General features: G+C 26.3%; 1 protein-coding gene across 4 annotated transcripts in view; it reads left to right on the forward strand.

The window, feature by feature from the left end:
- Positions 1-23,366, forward strand: part of LOC132941882 (diuretic hormone receptor-like) — a 92,446-nt gene that overhangs the window by 35,125 nt on the left and 33,955 nt on the right. For 2 of the 4 annotated variants that reach the window (XM_061010101.1, XM_061010103.1), the window contains exons 9-11: positions 5,182-5,298; positions 7,848-8,036; positions 8,418-8,584. In XM_061010101.1, the coding sequence (XP_060866084.1) occupies positions 5,182-5,298; positions 7,848-8,036; positions 8,418-8,584 (473 nt within the window). The remainder of the gene's footprint in view (positions 1-5,181; positions 5,299-7,847; positions 8,037-8,417; positions 8,585-23,366) is intronic. The other 2 variants (XM_061010102.1, XM_061010104.1) reach the window with 1 other exon arrangement.

Below are 23,366 nucleotides of genomic sequence, written 5' to 3' on the forward strand. Positions count from 1 at the left end.
TAAATCTAAGATTTGAAAATGTAATATAAGATTACTCATAAGTTTGTCTACCTTTATCAAAAAAAAAATGTCTACAAGAAACTTAAATTAAATTTTTATGAGCGTCGGAAATTTATATTTTTACAACATTTGATATTTACTCGATTTCTCATGTAACAATTTTCTTATTTTATTGTAATTAAAAAACGAATGACTGTAGATACTTGAAAATTTCACTGAATGTTTATATTAGCATTTTCTATACACGATAAAATTTTGAAAATATTTTGACTCTTTTTGAGCTGTTTACGGACATTGTCAGTTTTCAATTTTTTTAGTTTTTTTTCTATAAATATCAATAATATTTTATTTGTTGGGTAAAAAAGCGTGAAAATTTAATATAAGGCTGCTGATATATCGTTTTAATAGCAGTTAAAAATTATTAAAAATACATAGGCTCAATTTTTATTTATAATCATTTAAAGTTCAAATTTTGACAACATTTATCAAATTTATAATTTAATAATTATTTTGTAGTTAAAAATTTATAAATTTTTAACTTTTATGGCTAAGGATTGAAAATTTAAAACAAGGCTCCACGTAAATAGGTTATATATAAATTACTTTATTCACAATAATATCATCAAATATACTTGGTAAAATCATAGGCTGACTGACCGTTTTCGCTCAGAATCGTTTTTCTTATACAATGATATTATATCATTGAATTCAAATTTAACACCATCCATTACAGTGACCCACTTGTAACCTACCGTACAGCAGAGCGACATCCACTTATCCACCTTTTTTTATATTAGTTTTAATTCAAATTTAAAAACAACAGAATGTTTTTTAAGAAACTAGATCTTATAGAATACTGTTCCAAAATAATATTTAACCTAGTTGATGATACACGAATGAGTCATAACAAGAAATGGTATACTATAATAAATATAATTGCAATTTATTTAATACACTGTAGATTTAAAATGTAACAAGATAATTTAATTTAGATATTATTTCATAGAATTTCGAATGATTAAGGTAGACCACCTAAACAAATTAATAAGTAATAAGCAAAAAAATTTATCAAAATTGTTTTCACAGCTGCCTATAAATAATTTTCTAAGGGATACTTACATATTGCCACATCTATACTTTTATCAGGTACCTACTTTAATTACTACTTTTAAAGTATTTTGTTCAAGTATATAACTTAACAATGCATTTTGTCAAAAACTGGTTTTGCAAAATAAACAATGATTTTTCCCAATAAATCATTTTTAAAAGTACTAAAGAATAGTAGAGTCGTAGAGATTACCCAAATAACAACTATATCCAATTTTCTACTAGAAACCACCTTAAAAGTTCAAGATGGTATAATTATTACTGCTTTAAAAGGTGACAACACACGCATCACTGTAAAACCAATATATTAATTACCTACTCCACTTAGAATCTAAAGTAAATTACTTATAGTTTTATAAATAATTTATGAAATATCTTTCAACATAGAGGCTAACACACCATCTACGCTCAAAATTGTTTTTCGTAGGTATTCAATGAATTCAAATTTAACGCATTCGTTACAGTGACTTACTCAATCACGAGGTAAACTTGAACCTACTATACAGCAGAGTGATATCACCTCCTCTTTTCAACTGGTTTTTTTGTCGCCTTCAGGAGCATTAAATTAGAATAATTAGATAATCAAATACATTTGATATTTTTTTTATTAGGTGTTCGTATCAATTCAATTATAACTTCCATCTCATTTTTATTTTGTTTCAATTGACCTAAAGATTTTTTTTTAACCGTCGATTATTTTGGATAGATTTTGATTAGGATGAATTGGCATTCGGAAAGTTGAGCACATATTTATATCTGTCAAAAAAGCAAAGAACTGTGTTCGCTGATGGCTGCACAAATGCACGCGTGCCCCATACTGATAAAAATGGTTTGACAGGCTTGATATAAACTAGGAAAATCTAATTTTTCAGTTTTTGTTTAGTGTACGAATTAATCAAAGAGTGGAAACATAATAACGAATCATTGACTGTTGTTTTAGGTACTTACATGGTATTTACCCTCTTGTAATACATGTTTGGTCATTTCGGACTGATTAAATTCGCAGTGCATTTTCTTCGATAGGTACCTAGCTGCTGTATTTAAATAATCAGTCAATACTAAGTATTTGAGTGGCTTAAAAGGGGGTCTCGTGGAATTTAAATAATTTAAAAATGTGTTAAAGAGATTAACTAAATAAAAAAATGTTTTAGTAGGTTATTTATTATTCGTAACATTATGTGGAAATCAAATTAATGGGAATCACTTTTTTGTATTACAAGTCATATTATTATAAAATTAAAAATTAAATATTTTTATCAAGAAGTTTTTAAATAAACATCCAGTGTATACAATATATCGAATTTATTTGTGATAAACAGATCTTTATATTGTGTCAATACATTTACATTTATTTTAACTACCTATAGTTAATAATGTATGTGTAATATTATTTTATTAATATAGGTATATATAATAATTATATGTAGGTATACAGTATAAAATAATCAATAAATAAGGCAGAAGAAACCCTCGAAATAAATAAAATAAAAAAGAAGAACCACTTATTTAATAATGAATGCCAAGAAGTGATAAGAAAACATGATACAACATCTAATTAAAGAAAAGTACCTTCAACGAAGCGCATGACAAATAAAACAATTAGACAGTAAAAGAGAACATTAGAAAAAATAATTCTGGAGAACATTGAGATCTATAAGAAGCACTAAAAATCAATAAAAGATTGTTATAAGTTATGCATCTCGGTACCTGCATTATGACAGATAATGATTGTTACCTTTTAATAGACTCCATATTGATTTAGACAAATTTTAACTTTTTTCGAGAAAATAATCATTCAGATCATGATAACATTAGTAGTACAGATGGAAACTCTTATTAATTTTAAGAACTGTGGTGAAAGAATTATCAGAACTAAGTTTGGAAGAAAAAAAACCCGGATAAGATAATATTAGCCCAGAGGTAATATTATAGACACGAAATCTTGGAAAAATCATAAAAACTATGTCTTGAGAAGTTATGTGAGATATGCAGGAAATTCAGGAAATTTATGTAGTAGGAATATAATTCTATTAACATAATAATATTATGCTGATGACATTGTGATATTTGGATAATTTAAAATCGAAATAGAAAGAAGTGCTAGAAAACTTATCCAGGAATGTCAAACTATGGGTTTTAAAATAAATGAAAATTAATTGGTTAGTTATCCTTTGAATAGGTTGAGAATTTAAAATACTTATAGGCATTATCATTAACTATAAAAACAACTCATATAACGAAATAAAGCTCAGAATAAGTGGAGCAAGCCGAGGATTTACGCAACGAGTAAACATTTTTCATATAAGCTCTTCTCAAGATATACAAAGTACAAACTGTACATACTGCAGCTTACCCAGTACCCATGCCACATTGTCACGAAACATATGTCACACCAGCCCACCATTTTCAAAATAGTATATTTTAATTTCTATCCTTTAGAACGCTATTTGTATGAATTTGTACACCGTGGTTCAGAATTTGCATGACCGGAAGAATGCTAGTTCAGAATGCTTAGATGTAATATCTGTATTAGATATAATATTTGTAGGGGGATTGCGGTTAGTTGAGAATCACGCGTATTCGTCTAACCTAACCTAACCCTGGTGGTTACCCATCCGGGAACTAGAGACGCCGGCCGATGCTTGACCTCAGAACACGTTAGTAACTAACGGGCTGCTAAATTATTTTATATGAATTACACCTACATATATTTGAGATATATAAGGTCCAAAATAAGATAGGTAATAATATTTAATGCAAACAGGCTTTAATAATAATAATTCCATGTCTATTCATATTTATCAAATTTTCTAATTTTTTCAAATTACATAATTTAAGTTTAGCATAATGTAAGAAAATAATATTAGTTGTGTTCATATATTATATGATCTTATGAAAATAATCTCATTTGCTGTACCTTTATATATACTTCTAGGTTATATAAATTATTATAAACTTGTAGAATGTAGTATTTTAAAAATAATGCAAAAATGAGTGAGAAATCGCAAATTGCAATGTATAAATGTGTAACAAATAAACATTTAAAATTAATTTTACATAAGTTTTTATGTATCTCAAATATTTAATTTTTATTTTTCAATGAAATAAAAATATCTTGATGTTCAAAAGTTTATCAAAATCCCTTAATGTCAAGATGGCAGAAATGTTCTATTTCACGTAGATAAAATGGAATTTAAGGGGGTGTATTGGAATGCTTGCTGTTTCGTATTATATAGTTGCAGAGTTGCTAGAAATGCTAAAAGTATTACATTTCTCGTTTCGATACGTATCAAACATTAAATGGTTTTCTTGTGATCCAATACAAACTTAAGCATGAGCTATTGAGCCAACTTCTTCAAACATCTTATCAGATATCTAGTTCAATCAGTTTTGGACTGCATATCAGCTGTTGTGTGTAGCACCCAATTGATTGTTAGTGTTATACTTTACTTTTGTTGCCTATTTTGTACAAATCATTTGAGTGTAATGTGCAGCAGTCAATATACAAATTACAAATTATGGTTATTTAATTTTTTTTAACAGCTACTTAAGTATTTCATTTTTTATGTCAATAAGCAGTATGCATGTACACTGTACCTACCTAATTATAATAAGTAATTTATTATATACACTATAAAGTATACACACTATTTTGAATTTTTATAATAAAAAAATTGTATAAATATTAGTTGTATTATGTCTTGAATAAACCACATCAAGATTAATACACTTTTGCAAAACTCCAATAATAATTAATACAACAAGCAGTACGATTATGGTGATGATAAAATGCAGGCTAACTGAATGTCGTGCTTATGCTGTTTAGAATTTATAAACCTATTTCAATATAAAAATGTAATAACTCTGCTTATTAATATTTTTTTTTTTTTACAATAATTTAACATTTTGAACATTTTTTAAAAAATTTTATCAATATGCTCTATTTAATGTTTATTATGGCTTATATTTTTTATACTAATCCATTCTTAAATTAAATTATTTGTTGTTATCTAGTCGAAAAGTTAAATAGCATCAGCAAAAAACATACAGCACATATTTATGTTTCTGTTACAGGAAAGAAGCGATTCTTGTAGTTGGATGACACCACATCCTGTGCATGATTGGATCTACCAAGGGCCGGCGATAATAGTGTTGATAGTAAACTTAGTTTTTCTATCAAAAATAATGTGGGTAAGTTGACATTTGTTTTCATTTTTAAAGTATAAAAAAATATTTGTGTGATATATATACGATAAAAATATAAACAAGACTCAATTTCTTAAAATCAAAGTTAAGTTAAGAGGTGCGAAGAGGCATGGGATAATCTTTGAAATTAAGGTGAACCACTTCACGTATTTAAATTTTAAATTCCAAAATATAAATAAGTAAATTAATTATTAAATATATTTTGTTTTTATTTGACGATTTTAGTTTTACTAAATCTTATACTAAGAAGTAAATAAATAATTTCAGATTATTGGTGCATTTTTCTGGTATAGATGTATTATACTTTATGATATAATATAAGCGCAATGTATTGGACTATTAAAAATAGTTTACTAAATAATACTGTGTACAATTTAAACTATCGTATGGGCATAAGAATATTTTTACAATCAACGAAGCAAATAAACTGACGCAATAATTTGTAAAAAAGTATGATTTTACGCAGTTGAATTACTTAACATTTACCTTATTCCAAGCAACACAATATATGTGTGTGCGATCACAAAATTTTTCGCTTAAATTTGTGTGTGCGTGAGTGTATTCTGTGAAACCTGTAGTATGTTGCCAGGTAATTGGGAAGTAACGTACCTATATGACAAATAACTAAAAAGTGAATGTAACGTACCTGAAAAAAAACCTAGTACCTACTGTATTATATTCAAAAATATTAACGCCAGAAACTATGACATCGGTCATAATTTAACGTTCTTAGACTGGTTCTCAGACTAACTCTTTTGGTAATCTTTAATAGTTAATAGAATTTATATAAAACTTATGGTCACCTGAGTATTTTTCTCTAGTGACACTAGACACATTCTTAAATTATAACACACCTTTGTCACATAATATAAATAAGCTTTTGCAAAAGAAAGTATGGTTGTCATATTATACCTTATCTAATAATAATACCATGAACCATTTCGTAGATTTGTAGGTAGGCAATAGTGTAATACTTACGAACTAAGATATTATCTTAATTTGTGGTGATACCAATAAATTATAAATGCAAGTAGTTCTAGGTAGATAGTGTCATAAGCTTGTATAATATAGTTTGACCATTTCTTGTTTATGTGATATTTCAACAATAATTGTAGAATTATTATAATTTATAATTAAAATTAAAATTTAAATACCTACTTACGGGCTACAACATATTAACATATTATAGAAAAGTTAGGTATAAATGAAAATGTAAATCAATGGTTTTTATTTTTACTGTACAGTTTACTGAGCCTTTAAATGATAAAGCAGTCTACGTTTATTTTTTAATTTACGGGGAATAAATATAATAAGAAATATCTTAAAAGTAATAGTATTTTGCAAACATTTATATAATACAAATATACAAATATAAGTTGAATATGTTTTAAATTCATGAAATCAAATAATCACTCAGGACTCAGCATATTAAGTAGGGACAGTACTTATGGCTTTAGAAATTGCTATGTAAAATACTTATAAAGTTAAAGTTAACTCAGCTTAAAACAATATGTATAGTTTAAGTCAACTATTTATACCAATTGTTCCGTATTTTATGTTATTACTGTTTTTATAAGGTATCATAAAATAAATAATTTCAGATAATTCTGTACTTAAATATAATCTTTTAGTGACTTAGTGTATATAAATAAACTATACCTACGTGAATATTAACTCTCATTTTAGATTCTGAGCATCTTTTCTAGTAGGATAGTGAACCAAGTTGATAGTTTGGCATGAGAGAGGGTGAAAATCAAAAAAATCCAAGTAATTTTTAAAAGCCTAAATTTTAGGGAAAAACTAAGTTCAAGTTTGGATGAAAATAGATATTTAAACGAAGAATAACAATTTTAGTTAATTTTTTGTTATTTAAAAAATATTATTTGTGAGTACTTGAATCTTTTAAAGTATATTATTGTATTTTATACACACAACGACATATTTAAAGGCAATGTTTTCGGTAATAAATTACTTTAATAGCAATGATATCATTAATTATACTTAGTAATATAGGTTACCAGACTGTCTTTGTTTAAAATCATTTTTCGTATATTACAATTATTTTATATATCATTGTCCTATGGATAATTCATATTTAACTCGTCCATTACAGTGACTCACGTGATGTCTAATGTTTAGCAGAGTGGTACCCACTTGATCACTTTTTTACTGTTATATCTATATGCTTATATGTATTAGTCAGCTATTATATGTATTAATCAATAAATATTCTCGTAATTTTGGTTATGATGATGGTAATAAGATTTACTAATTTATTTTTTGGAATAACATATTGAATATTATTGTAGTATTATTTTTACTGAGTATCATATTTTTATAATGATTTAAATAAGTGTATTTTTGTAGACATTATTATAATAAAATACTCAGTTGCTAACACAACCAGGTGTATAGTTACGTCGGTATGCCAGATTTTGGCGGTAAATAAAGTATTATATTTTAAAGAAAATGTGTTTCTAACAATTTACTTGAACTTACATTTTTTTTTAGTTAACATTATATTACATTTGTAGGTACTAATAACAAAGCTAAGGTCAGCGAATTCGGCTGAAACCCAACAATACCGAAAAGCCAGTAAAGCTTTGTTAGTTCTCATACCATTGTTAGGCGTTACCTACATACTAACCATGGTCGGGCCTACGGAATCCGGTACTTACGCTAACTATTATTCTTATGGTAGAGCTACACTTTTGTCTATGCAGGTAAGCTTAGAAATGTTGATAAAGATATTATTATTATTTTTTAGAAAAAATCAGTCAGGTATCTCAGGTGTCTGGGATTACACCTGACTGATATTCACACGATTCACTTAATATAATATAATCTGAGTTAGAGCATAGTATAAAATAATGTATAATGCACGTTATATAATATTTAATAAATAGTGCTTAAGTTGAATCTTGATTATTTAAAATTATAAAATAATGAATATTCACAGAGAATATTTTTTAATTAATATTAACAAAAGAAAAAACAAATGTATTTTCTTTTTATCCTTGATACATGCTATGCAATGCAGTGTTTTACTATGTTTTAATGCCAGTTTAAATTTACATTTTTGTGATTCATTTTTATTTGTACAGGGCTTTATGGTGGCAATATTTTACTGCTTTGTCAATTCTGAAGTTAAGAACACGTTCAAACATCATTTCATCCGATGGAATGACGCAAGGAATCTGAGAACCGGTGGTAGCCGAAGATTTACTTATTCAAAGGATTGGTCACCGAACACAAGGTCCGATAGTGTCAGGTATTATTTTAATCTACTTGATGTCTTGATATAAATTTAAACTCAAGCAATCATTTTTGTTTGTGGATGGTGATCAAATGTTTTTATAGGTGGTCGATGTCTAGAAGATTACCCTCTCAAGTGTAATAACGATTTTTTTTAGATTTTTAACAAATTCATAATATTTTACCATCAATTATACCTAAAAAAAATTTATCTGGTTTAGTGTTTTAACTATATATTTAAAACTTTGTAAAAGCTGTTATATACTTAAATAGTATTTTCGTTTAGGTAATATATGTATTACACACCAATGAACACATATACTGCGAAGAACAGTTCAATTATACAATCATACCTACTTCACTAGACACTTTATTAATAATAGTTTTATTTATTATTTTTTAGTTTTATTAAATATACATATAAAATATTTTATCAATATTCAATACTTTCCATTTTTTAGAAATTTGAGTTAATGTATATTAAATTATAATAGGCATGTAGGATATAGATTTCCAATAATTAAATTTAAAATAATTTTAGAAGCATTGGAAGAATATATGAAACATATTGAAAATTACATATAATATATACTATAAACATATGACTTCATATTATACTAATTTTTAGTTTTTAATTATTCGGGCAATTTTGATAAAACGCGTTGACATTTTAATTAAACAATTTTTTTAATTTATTTTTCATTTAGAAAATAATAATTATTTACGATATTTGAGTTCTTCTTTATTCTTGTTTGGTGTAGTGTTAATGTAAAACGTTCCATGAGAATGGTAATAATTACATTATAATAACAAACCACTCCTTATTAAAAATTATAAAAACGTTTGATAACAATAATATTGACTATAAAATGTATTAAAACTTGCGTTAACAATAATAATAGTTCTTAAATTTAAATAACATTTTAGCTAGTATTGAATGTGAACGAGTGAAATAAAATATAAAATGTGGAATAATTTTGGTAAATAAATTAAATTAAAAAATGTTATAAATAAACAACTTAATAAGTTTGATGTATTTTCTTACGATGTTAATTTGATTATTTATATCATAAAAGTTAAGTATTCAATTATTTTTTTAGTAATTTATTATTAGTTATTTAACAATAATAAGTGTTACCTAATCGTTAGAGGGATTGTTATTTTAATAAATTGTAAGAAAAATAAAAAAACATTTGATTTTGAAAACAAAAAAAATAAAGAATATTATACTGACTTGAATTAGGCCAGAACGTTGATTTGAAGATAAACTAACTACATATTGATATATTTTTTTATCTACATGTTTTTGTGAACAATCAATTATTGAAAATTAAACTCAATGAATTATACACGTCATGAATCTTAATACAATGCAGCGTTTCGATAGATAAATATTGAGTAGTATAACTATCACTTACTACATTTTGACTATAATAATCACAAAATTAAAGGATATTAAATTTAAATTTTTAAGTGCGATGATAACGGAATATTTTAACGCAATTATTTTTAGATTTTGAGTGTTGTGAATGTGCGATTATTTTTCTATTGAGTCTAATGAGTAATGACACAGTTTATAGTAGAACAAATTCTTTAACCTTCCACTACTTAGAGGGTGGTTAGTGGTAAAAAATTGGATCTAGTTGGTACTTTATTAAATTTTTTTTTTTGGAGGGGGGGTTGATTAAATTATAGACCTATGGTATGATTGCATTTTTATAGATTTAGTTTTTAATTTTAATTTAAGATTTATGTTGATAATTTTTTTTATTCAAAATTAAAAAGTTTTTAATAATAATAGATATTTCTCATAAGTTAATCTTATAGCAATTTAAAAATATTAAATATTTGTAAGAAACATGTTTGAAGGTCACGTCAAAATCCCGAAAATGTGCAAATTATTTTGTTTAATTTACTTACATTTATTACAAAAGAGGCTAAGGCCCAATATCAAAAGAACAATATAATGACCAAATAGCATCGACTATACTAGATTTTACAATTACTTTTAAAACAAAGTTCAATACTTTATGATAAAATACTGTAAGAAATCAGTCTATTCTATGCCAACCACCGATCGTAAGTACACATGGATTGTGATACGTCTTAGAAATTATAATTTCAGTCACGTTGTCAAGTCGAGATGTTTCCGCAGACTAGAAAATTATGATTGCGTTATATTGTTATAAGTGAAATTTCGGCCGCCTTGTACCTATAGATTTTTTTTCAAAAAAGAAATTGTACTACATATTTTTTGAACATTTTTTGAGATGATACCTATATAATATACGTATGAGGTATCCATAATACTTCTTTGTACCACTTCCAAATCATTAAAAATAGAAAAAAATGTCTACATTTTTAAAGAAATAAAGTTTTTTTTCCATTACAATGTAGTATTGTAGTTACTTTATTTTTATTTTGCATATATAATATATTATACGCTTGAAATAAAAAACAGCTAAGCTAATATCTACCTTGATTTTATGTAGCATATTTGAGTTCAAAATTAATTAATATTTAATTCTTTATAATTCTTCTTCCTAGTACTTGTTTCCAGTAAAACAACTTCATTGTAATTTTAATGCACGTGGATGGACTCCAACATTGTATTCTTATGTAACTATAATGCACTTTTTAAAACCATACTGCACACTTGCAATTTCTGATACTTGTCTTTGTGTCGGGGTTAGTAAATATAAAGTAATAACTAATAACTAATAAGTATAATCAATTTATAATGGCTAATAGCTTGGAATAATACACAAAACAAAGCCAATTCGTTGTTATAATTTTTGTTTTCTTTGAAAACCGGTGAGAAGAAATGTTAATTATTTTTTGTAATATGGATATTAATGTAATATAATTTTCAGAAAATGTTATTTCAACTTATAAATGTTTGAACATTTTAAATTTTTGTTACTAAAATATCAAAAGTCTTGAAAACTTAATGCAAGGTTCCTCATGAGTTGTTATTATAGCAGTTAGGTTAGACAGGCTAGGTTTATTTTATAAATGTTTGTGCCTTGTTCAAATACTAACAAAATCTGTTATTATTTAATACCTATAACGATTATTCCTCAATCGATTTTAGTTATTTTGATGATTTTCAAATATAATAATATTAATCGAAGAAATTTAAAAAGTTTCACCATAACATATATTTTTATTTTCTGTACACAATTAATTTTTAAAATGATTAGAGTGATCCTGAGATTATTTTACCACAAAGTTCTGCATATTATTTTACAGTGAGTCACTAGTTATCCCAGGCCTTACGACTACGATCTAGGTGAACTTCACATTAGCTCTAAGAGTTAGTTGAGAGATGCGGAGGTTCACGGCCTCCATCATCATTATTTCCCATGGGTGAATCTGACAGATAAACAGTCGTGCGTCGTCATTGGACCACGAAAAATCCGTTGGCCGTTTCCCACGTACTATTTCGCACAAAGGGCGACTGGTTCCAGTCATTCCGACTGTTTGAAAACCAAGAAAAATCAAATGTCTGATTGACGGTCTCACCCCATCGCTGAAACAGTGTGAGAAAGCCCCCGCGAGCACTTGCTTGCACCGATGTGTGGTCGATCTCTCAATTATAATTCGTTATTGGTATGACATATGTGTGGATATGGTAGCTAATCGTACCTGACTTAAGTGAGACTGACGGACGACCAACTAACCAACTGACCATTTCGCACACAGTGACATAGGGATTCTGAGCTAATACTGGGACGTTCAGCTGACACTCGTTCCGTGGAGAATGTGGTTTTACTGTGGATCCCTGGTTTATAGGAGTTTTACGGAGTATAGATCAGCATTTAATTAAAATTTAAGTGAATGCTGATCTATACTCTTGACATTTAATGTTAGATATATCGTATATGAAGTATTTTTGGAAAAAATTAGTTCAACCAACTGAATTAAAAAAAATGCAATTAGTACCTAATATAAATATATTATAACATTAACTATCCTTGGAAATATATGCTGATTCAACCGTTACCTATTATTCGTTCAGAATCACTTTTCTTATGGCATGATTTATCATTGAATTTAAATTTAAATTTAACATATCTATTGCAGTAAATTAATTTAGTATTATTACGTTCATTCTATTTGCTTCGTACAATTTAATAAAATATATTTTTACCATAAGTTTTTATTAAATTTAAAAGTATATTATTGCGAATTTACGACCTAATTTCAAAGCTCATGTGACCCAAAATTGAGTCGTGACCAATAAGTTGTAGACCACTGTGTCACAGTAGTGACCTACTTAATGACGAGGTACATTCCAAACCTACTAAAGAGTAATGCAAGTTTCCCGTTATTATTTAAAATAAAATATTTTGAAATAGTAAAACTTGACACTCCTATCACTCACGCCACCACGATAACGTTCTGATGTATTCTTATATAATTAATTGTCTTATTGTATAATATTGAATAAAGATTATATTTTATTAAAAATTAAGTATCTACTATATCGTGTAATCACGTCAAACCGTATATAATTACATTGGAGTCAAAAGTTTGTCTTAAATTTAAAATAAAATACAACTTAACCTGCTCAATAAAAAGGTACACTCAAAACTAATATACAGCAGACGCGATTTCCCAGTTTTTGTTTTAGGTATTTCAATAACAAAATTATTGTAACACGGCGAGTTGAATAGGCAATTTAGCTACATTGGAATAGTGAATTCACTTTTCCGGTATCTCAAAATAAATGATGACACTACATATTATAATGATGAAATGTTGATATAGAGGATTTGAGTCTAAACGACTGACCACTAGACGTTCATGCACCCGACTCCACTGACCTACGTAGCTCTAGTGTCAAACAAACACTGACCATCCGAAGCCAGTTACATCGAACCTAATAAAACGGCGTTGATCAATAGTCGTATTCCTACTTCTTCAATGTTTTATCGCATTTCATTGAACTGATAATTTATTTAATATATCACTTCCACGTTTGAAAAAGTAAAAATAAATGGCGTATCCTCAAAATATCCCGCGCTTAAAATATCCCCTATGAAATTATCCCTAATACAAAATAGTCCCTATTACAACTATTCCTTCTTAGTTATTTAGTATAAACTTACTTTTAATTATACCAAAACAGTTAGATTAACATACATTCCTAACAGAATATTATGAATTGTATAATATTATAATAATCATAAGTATGCATTTTCATTTATCAGTTATTTATTTTTCAAACAATTATTTTTAGGCTATTCTATAAAACAAATGATTTTGATCAACATATTTTGAATAACATACACAAAATAGTAAGAAATAAAAATGCAATAATAAATATCCTTTAGTTTTTTAATAATATACTAGTTATTTTTGTTTAAAATAACAGAAGAATACGTTTAAAAGTTATTCTTAGGGTAAAGCTATAAATGCTTTTAAATTAAAACAATTGATATATATTTTTTATTTTGAAAACAATTGTATAGTTGGCGTACCTATCTTTATTATTAGGATTTAGGAGTATAACAGCAAACTTTACATTTATAATTTGTACACGAATAGGTTAGGTACCCATACCTACTCAACATAAAGCCAAATACAATTATTTGCTTTGTTTATGTTATTTCCTTGGGCCTGTATAAACTATGTAAATATTCACCATTTGCAAGTAGCGTTTTACCTATTTGGCTATTTTCAAAAGTTTATTTTTTAATTTTTAATTTTAAAATGTTTATTTGATAACAATTGATAAGAAAAAATATTTTTTGACAAAAATACATGACAACGCATAATGCATATCAATCAAAAATTGCCACGGGCCGCTAACCAGATAACTCAGGTAGTCAGGCTTTTATTATTATTATTTATTACCACTAAACATTGTATCAACCGAACCTACTTAGTTATAAGAATTTCAAAAGTGCGTTCGTATCAAAAATATCGAATAAGAGTTTTTGAATTTGTAGGTTTTAATTTAGATTCAGAAACAATGTAATTGTTTTAATTGACCGGATCTAGTGAAATACTTGATACAATTTAATTGACAGTAAAATGTAATGAAAATATTTTGGCGTTAGTTGTACATTTTAGATATATATATATATATACTACTAAAAGCGATTATTTCTATACTATATATTAATTGGGGTATTTTCAACAGGAATATATTGAACATTGGATACTTTGATGAAAAGGGTGAACCATAATAAATTATTCAATATTCTACCTAGCTTTATTAATAATATATTAATTTAAATATTTAAGACTTAAATAACAATAAAGTTTATTAAATTTGAAGAAATAAATCAAGATGCTAAACTCATTTTAACAGAACAGAATCGATGTTTCAATACTAGTGTAATCTAGTTTATTTAGACTTAATATTTTAGTTTTATTTTGGGGAATCTGCTTGATAAAAATGTAAAATAGTACCAAAATAGTAATTATTTCATGAAAAATAAAAAAAAATGGAAGAATATTTTTAAATATCTGTAGTTAAAACCACAAAGTATATTAAGTTTTTAGATTAAGATTAGTTTTTTTTCAAAAGAAAACTTTTAAATTACCTGTCGAATAAACAAATGTTGTCAAAATGTTGTGATGCTCGATCGGAACTTTAAGACATGAAAACTGCGTGAAGTTTATCATCGTTTTATTTGTTTTGCAAGTTTTCACATTTTGGCAATGAGAGTTTACAACACTGGAAACTTAACGTTGAAATCTGTGTAATTAATTTCCGGGTAGTGTTAAAATATCGACGATTTGTTTTACTTTTTCAAAAATCAATTACGATTATAAATATTATAGGAAGGTAAGATTTTAGAAGAATTTGAATTTTAGATATTTAATATTTTGATGGTAAATTGGTAAGACACATATGTTTCTATTAATTATAATGGGGACCAATAGCAACTATTTAAATAATGAAAATAATATTTAATTTTATTTAAAAACTAAATTCATAAGTGATTCACTCTATAGGGGTTGAAAAAAACAACTTTAAATACCCTCTGAGTCTCAAAAAATCTATTGATTTAATTTTTAATGAAAATGATCCAGTAGTTTTTAAATCTATTGAGAACAAACAGAGAAACTTTGATGTTGTATATATTATAATACAGAGGATTTCCGCCTTTTTAGATCCATTTGGAAAATCCATTCTGATTTTGAAAAAAATTTAAACAGCTCCCATACAAATAATGATAGCAATAAGATAAACAAATTTGTATTTTGTACTGCGGCTCCCTTGACAATAATCCGTGACGCTTTTGGGAGCCGTGGCACACAGGTTAAAAGCTCCTGTGACATAATAAATATAAAGATAATCATTACATTGAAATTCATAAAAAAATATTTAATTAAATATAATAATGGGTAGTATTAAATTTGAATTCGATGATATAATATCATTGTATACGAAAAACGATTCTGAGTGGAGACGGTTTGTCAGTGTGGATATTTTATATTATATTTATATTGTTATTACTTATTATTAATATTATAGAATTACAACAAAATAACTAAAATTCTTATTCTTGGCTATTTAATAATATGTAATTTCGTCCAAATTTAAACATAAAATAACTATAAATAAACTGTGTTTTATATTTTTTGGTTACAAAATAACCTACTTACGTGGAACCATGTTTTAAATTTTCACTCCTTGGCTATAAATATTGAAAATTTTAATATTTTATATATTTTTAACTACAAAATCATTTTTAAATTTTAAAATTGACAAATGTTGTCAAAAATCAAACTTTAAATGCTTATAAAAAAAAAAATAGTGCTTATGTATTTTTAGTATTTTTCAACTACTGCTGTAACAATATATCTGAGCTTTGTATTACATTTTTATGCTTTTTGACCCAACAAATAAAATTGTATTGACATTTATAGAAAATAAATAAAAAAATTCTAAACAGTTCGAAAATAGTTAAATTATTTTGAACAGTGTATCAAGTATAGAAATAGATAAAATAAACATATGATATGAATTTCAAGTGTCAACAGTTATTCGTTTTTGAATTACAACAAAATAAGAAAATCGCTACTTGAGAAATTAAGTAAATATCTAATTTCGTAAAAATTTGAACATCAAACGCTCATAAAAATTTAACTTGACTTTCTTATAGACATTTTTTTTTTAAAGGTAGATAATCTTATAAGGGACCTTGTATTACACTTTAAAATCTTGGGTTTAAAAAGAAAAATTTTTATGAATATCTAAATTAAATAGTTTGCAAATTTTCGTGATTTTTACGCCTTTTGCTAAAATTTGTACTTTAAATGCTTACAACTTTGCAACTTTAAATACAAACAATAACTATATCCTTACTTTTATTAGATTCTAAGTGGGGGGGAAAAGGATATATTAATTTTACAATGATGTGTGTTGCACAAATCTAATTTTCAGTTACGCAATTTCCCATTTATGACGCAATAAATATTTGCAAAAATAATACAAAAATTGAGATGGATGGCTAATGTAGAAATTCACGGGAATTATTATGGTTCAGTTAGTTGTAAATGCTATATTTTTCTTTATTTGGCCAGTTAAGACGCGTATCATATGTATTATTGATATTCGATATTCGAAGTCAGTAACGAATTCGAAAAACAACTTGGGTATTATTTTTACAACTTTAAATACTGTTATAGGTGCTTGTTTGTAGTTGTAACGAAAAAAAATATTTTTTCAAGTACCTAGGTTAGATATGTTTTATCCCGCAAGTATAACATGTTTCGGAAAATTGGTTTAATATTAAATAATATAATATATTATGAACGAGTGCAGTGAACAAATATTGATCTTTTTTATTATGTTATAAATTATATTATATTTTATTTTATTTTTACATTATCTAACCATATCAACTTACTGAACTCAGTTATATTATTTAAACTAGTTTCTTCACTTGTCAAATCCACTAACCTTTAGGATATTCCTACACTTGACGCATTTCCCATAGGGTTGTTGATCAATGATCAGTGACCGCGATTGACCGATGTTTATCCTACGATTGGAACGAAGGCGTATAAGTTTCTTTATACTCTCTTTTTTTTGTTAGTAACTAGTCGAGAATATTATTGTTTTATATATAAAATGAAGAACTAATTAAAGTATATAGTTTACTTTTAGGTTTCTAAACACATGTTTAGAACCCCTTATATCCCCGGTGTGTCCATTCGTCTGTCTGTTAGTTACCTGTAGGTACATATTTACGACTGTTGATTTTTATTTATTTATTGTCCGTAGTAATGTTACTGTACATAAATTAATAAATTAAATTGAAATTATAATTTATTTCATTTTATTAAAATTTAAAATATTTTTCAAAACCGGGAATTTAGCACATTTGCAGAGTGAGCTTTCCTAACTTGTTTATATTTAATATAATACGCATTGAAAATATTTTATGTTTGATATGTCATGAGAAACGTATTAAACTTTAAATTATAGGCCTTTTTTTGGAAAATATTTAAACAGTTAACTAGTTTATATTCAGTAAAGTTGGAAGTTTGGTTTGGATATAAAAATTGATTGAATAATAGTCGAACTCGTGTACATTTTTAGATTCTGAGCGGAGCGAGGAACCTAGTGGTTTTACATTGGTGTTTATTTATTTATTTATTTTTTTTATCCTGTACACACAATTTCTACCAGAAGGGGTGCTTCGATTTCGACATAATATAGTATCTTATCTTTTAGCAAATTGGATCAAAATGGTACTTTAAAAAGGTCATTTTTCGATTTTCTCAATAGTTATATAACGCCACGGGAAAAACTACCGACAAGTTCCAAAAAACTGCTAAAAATGGGTTTTTAATTTCTAACGCTTTGTTTATCAGTTATCACCATAGAAACGAATAAAAAATAATAATATTATAATATTAATTCAACTTACATAATAAATAATAACAATATAAAATATTCAGACTGACAAACCGTCTCCGTTCAGAATCGTTTTTCTTATACAATGATATTATATCATTGAATTCAAGTTTAATACAATCCATTATACAACGACCCACTTGTAAGCTACTGTACAGCAGAGCGACATCCACTTACCCGCTTTTTTTCATTACTCTTTGAAGTGAGGATGTGACATATTAAACATATTATTTTCGAAGTTATTCGATTATTAATGTTTCTAAATCCAATTAAAATTTAATAATATTAATTTCGACGTCGTATCTAATCTATTTGACTTATTTAATTTTGCAACAAAACGACTAACTGTATAATAATTAACACTGTGCTTACTAATATTTAAATTAAATTATAATATTAAGTCACAATTATATCATTTAAAAGTCAAACACGTTTTAATTAAGTTTGAAGTTTTTTTTTAACGACGCGACGTTCATAATATAATATATTTGGTTTTTTAATAAATGGAGGCGCTATTGTCGATGTATAATTTATAGTACCTACAAACACTATAACAATCGCCCATGGACGTACTGGAACGGTAGTTAACGCTTAATATACACCAACAGACAACAGGTCAGCCAAATCGCTGGGGCCTTTGAACGTTTACGGTGCGTAAAGGTTCTCCTTTTCTGTTCTAGTAAGTTATTATATACATTACAAGTTGCGAAAACCACGGCTTTTGTTTGAACTCAAACTGAGCTTATATAGAAACCTACGCTAAATAATTTACTATCAAAATTCAAGATGCAAGAGAAATAAATATAATAATATTATTCATCTAGTATTTAACGATACGTTCGAGACGGTAGACCCGTATCGGAAATCAGTAATCACTAATCACGTATGATAATATATTATAATATATAATATATAGCATATACTATTAATACGTTATATGTGAGGGTGTGGTAAAATACGGTGATTTATATTGAAGCATTTATTCCTAAAAGCTAAAATTGATCAAATTTCGCACTGCACCTATGAATATTATGATATAATTAAAATAACATTATTTGCTGTGTGTATAATAGTGTATCCATTGAAGTTATGCTTTTACATTTTTTGAATGCACTGAACTTCACACCATTTTAGGCATTGATTTATGTTTTATGATTATATCATTATTTTCACTATTACGAAATAGGGGCATATGTTATACGTATAGCTATAGTATATAGATGCAATCATCTGATATAATTTGACGATTTCCTACTGTACGACGCGACGTTCTCGGGCTTTAATTTCAAATTTTTTGAGTAGGTACTTTATTTCAAAGATTTTTTTTTTACCAAGCATCACTTCAGTTATATTCATTTGGTACATTTTTTTAATCAATAACGTGTTCACATACAAATTATACTTATGAAGTTTTTAAGAATAATGAAAAATATAACACTCTATTGGTAATATTATAGAGATATAGATATATATTCATTTTATGTAAACAATTTCCGTTCATTTCAAATAATATTCACAGCAAGCTATCTTAAATTCATTCACAAAAAAAAAAAATTATAATAATAATAATAATGGAAATAATTATGTTGAAAATGAGACGAATAAATAAATCGACTCGAGATATCAAAACCGATAATATTCTGAATCAATTTATTTAATTGAAGCCGGTAGGTAAAAAAGTGTCTGAAAAATTTCAATTTCATACCCTAGCTACGTTAGAAAAGCGTAGGTATTGATGAATACAACTTTTGTGGCGATTAATAGGTTTTCAACTGTTATATTTCATACCTTCATGGCAGGTTTTGATTTTGCCTGCTGTATATTATAGCAATATAATAAATATGTTTACGTATAATAATTTATCTTGTCTAACGTACGAGTGAAAAATGTCCGTGTTATTTAGTTTACAAGTATGGTAATAACGATGATCTACCGTGGTTACCACTTACAATACAATATAGGGATTGTGTATCAAATTAAATACCTACTTGGCGTTTTTAATATACAGTTTGTAATTCGGATTTATTAATATCTTACAATTGTCCGTAATAATAAAAAAAAAATGCAAGGTATGATATTATTGGTTATTGTGATTACATTTTGCCGATTTTGTTTTTATGAACCAATTCTCAAATGTTTTTGACTATCATAAATATCATTAATACAAATTTACTAATTTTTTAATTATTGTAATGACTAGTGGTGTGTAGTACATACGAAGTTTCATTTATTATTAAGGGCTAAGAGTAATAGGGGTGGTACAGTAGCTCAGTAACTATAGATTTGAATTACCTTTGACTTATATAATATTATATAGATAATCAACTAAAATTTGTTATACATATATGTTCCTTATTTTTGAACTAATATACAACTTAATTTTAAAGATACTCATTATATTAATATTGCTGATATTATTATGGACTGTGGGTAAAGCTGAGGCTGCCGTTCTTTTATCTTGGTCTCCTGCTTCACTCTCGACCAACGTTGACTCCTGCTCAGTTTCCAGTGGTCAACATTAAAATATATTATGTTCTTCACTCCTAAGTCTTGGCCAAAGCTATTTAATATACACATACACTGAAACAAGCATAAATATGCTCCATCATAGAAAAACGTTACAATTACAACCATTGTCCATTGCTACGTTATATATTTTAAAATAAACACAATACTTGTACATAAACGAATATTTGGTGGTTGTTAAAATAGACTAATGAGAATTTCACTTTTATTTTTAAATTTATTTTATTATAATCTTTAGCTTTCATTTTATTTTATGAGTCACGCTGATAAACCTTGTTGTAAATTTGTAGATGAGACAATATTATCATATAGCATAAATAATTATTAAAACGATTTAATTTAAAGTATACGTTTCGTCGTATCGATTTGTGCATCGTCGGGTATAATTTGGTAATACTTTGAACTACGTTTTTACTGTTAAGGTTCAATTAAAATGTTGTAACTTTTGTGCTTAGTGTTGAATTATTTATTTTATCTTATCGTATGGAGATAAATACAAAGAAATAGATGACATTTATGAAAAAAACTCATACCTTTTTTTAAAGGTCGAGTTCTATTTTGGATCATTTCCAAAGTCCTTTCCAGGTTATTAAATAATAATAAGTGTTTAAAAAAAATTGTGAGAACGAATAGTTGTATATAATCACTTTTATAACTTTTATTCAGACAAACTTTAGTAGGTACCCTTTACTAAATTAGACAATTTTTATCATAAAAAAGTTAATAATCTACGTACAATTATTTTTTGTTTGTAAGGATAATTATCTGTTTGGATTATAATTTTTACTAATGTAAAGTTATTAAAAAATTTGAATGCATTACAAAATGTATGCTTATTAACATTTTAAATTTTTAACATATTATTTATATTTATCGAACTATTTAGTATTTACCGTGTAATATATTTAATATAGAAAAAAAAAATGTACTATACATTTATTTATTTACTAATAATAATCGTAAAATAACGATTTTAAAACAAACTAATAAGTTAGTAACTATACGTATATATACTTTTCAATCGACCGACAACTTAAATTTTAGTTATGAGTGACTTCATACAAAACTTGAGTATCTAAAATTGGGCATGTAATTCATTTCTGAAATTGTATGTTGAACATGTTTTTGAAGAAATAGTAAAAATGCTCCTGTTTTATAAATATAACTATACCTGCTTCATGAACTTTATTTTATCGACTATCGTCGTCTTATTTTACAGTGTAGTCTATATAATATTATATAGTAACTGTAACTTTATAGCTTATTTGCTCTACTTTCAATTAAAGTATGTGGTCAACTTTTTATACTTAGACGTTGTTAAATATTTAATGAAGTGTAAAAGAATTGAGTTTGAAGTTTTAGTTGTCATAATATTTTTAAATTATTAATTTAGTATTCCATTTTATAATACTGAATTCTATAGTGAATAGAAAATTAACGTGATGTCATTTTAATCAAATTAATATTTTAATTATAAATCCCTTTTAATATTTAATCTATTTTAATTTTTTTATTGTGTACTATGCGTCTATGCAAAATTAATTGTATTTCGCCAGAAGGTAACTCCGTGATACCAGTTTAGATATATTAAGACATTTTAATAATTACTAAATGTTCGATACATAATCGATACGATATTATCTGGTATTATTCGGTGTTTGTTCTACATTATGATATGTGTGTATGTATGTGTGTGTGTGTATTATTCTTAGATATACATAATGGCATATTTAATGGATATATTATTTGCATTTCGAATTTGAATATGCTAAAAACCTTTTAGTATATTTAGCCACAATACATTTTGTGGGTCAATTGGCTTTACATTTTAATATGCATTGCAGTTTTTTACAATTTACATAAATATCGATATATTATTCAATCTGGTAATTTGATTAAATGTTTATATTAGTTTTAAAATATTATTCCAATAAACACTCTTAATCCAAATAAATTCACAAATTTGGATACCTATATAAATATTTGTATGCGACTAAGTGCAGACACGTAATCGTAAGTCGTTAATTGTATATTATATTAAACCGACGTTTGTGTTTATAAAATATTTTATATTGTCAGTATTTGCATAATATGTATTTTTACATTATTATTTTTAAAGTCATCATTATATAGACAAAAGTGTTGGAAATTAACTTGACGTCGATGATTATAATATAATACACAGTTATGTTACTAATTAACCCCCAAATATAAATCCACTATATTAAAACAACAACAATGTACCTATACTTACAGATTGTATATAATGTATGTCTAGATTGGTACCTATACTATATTATTATAGAGCTGAAGAGTTTGTGTGTTTGAATGTGTTAATCTCAAAAACTACCGACTACTGTACCGATTCAATGAAATATAAAAAATT

This window comes from Metopolophium dirhodum, chromosome 3, assembly GCF_019925205.1.
Source record: "Metopolophium dirhodum isolate CAU chromosome 3, ASM1992520v1, whole genome shotgun sequence".
Classification (NCBI taxonomy): domain Eukaryota; kingdom Metazoa; phylum Arthropoda; class Insecta; order Hemiptera; family Aphididae; genus Metopolophium; species Metopolophium dirhodum.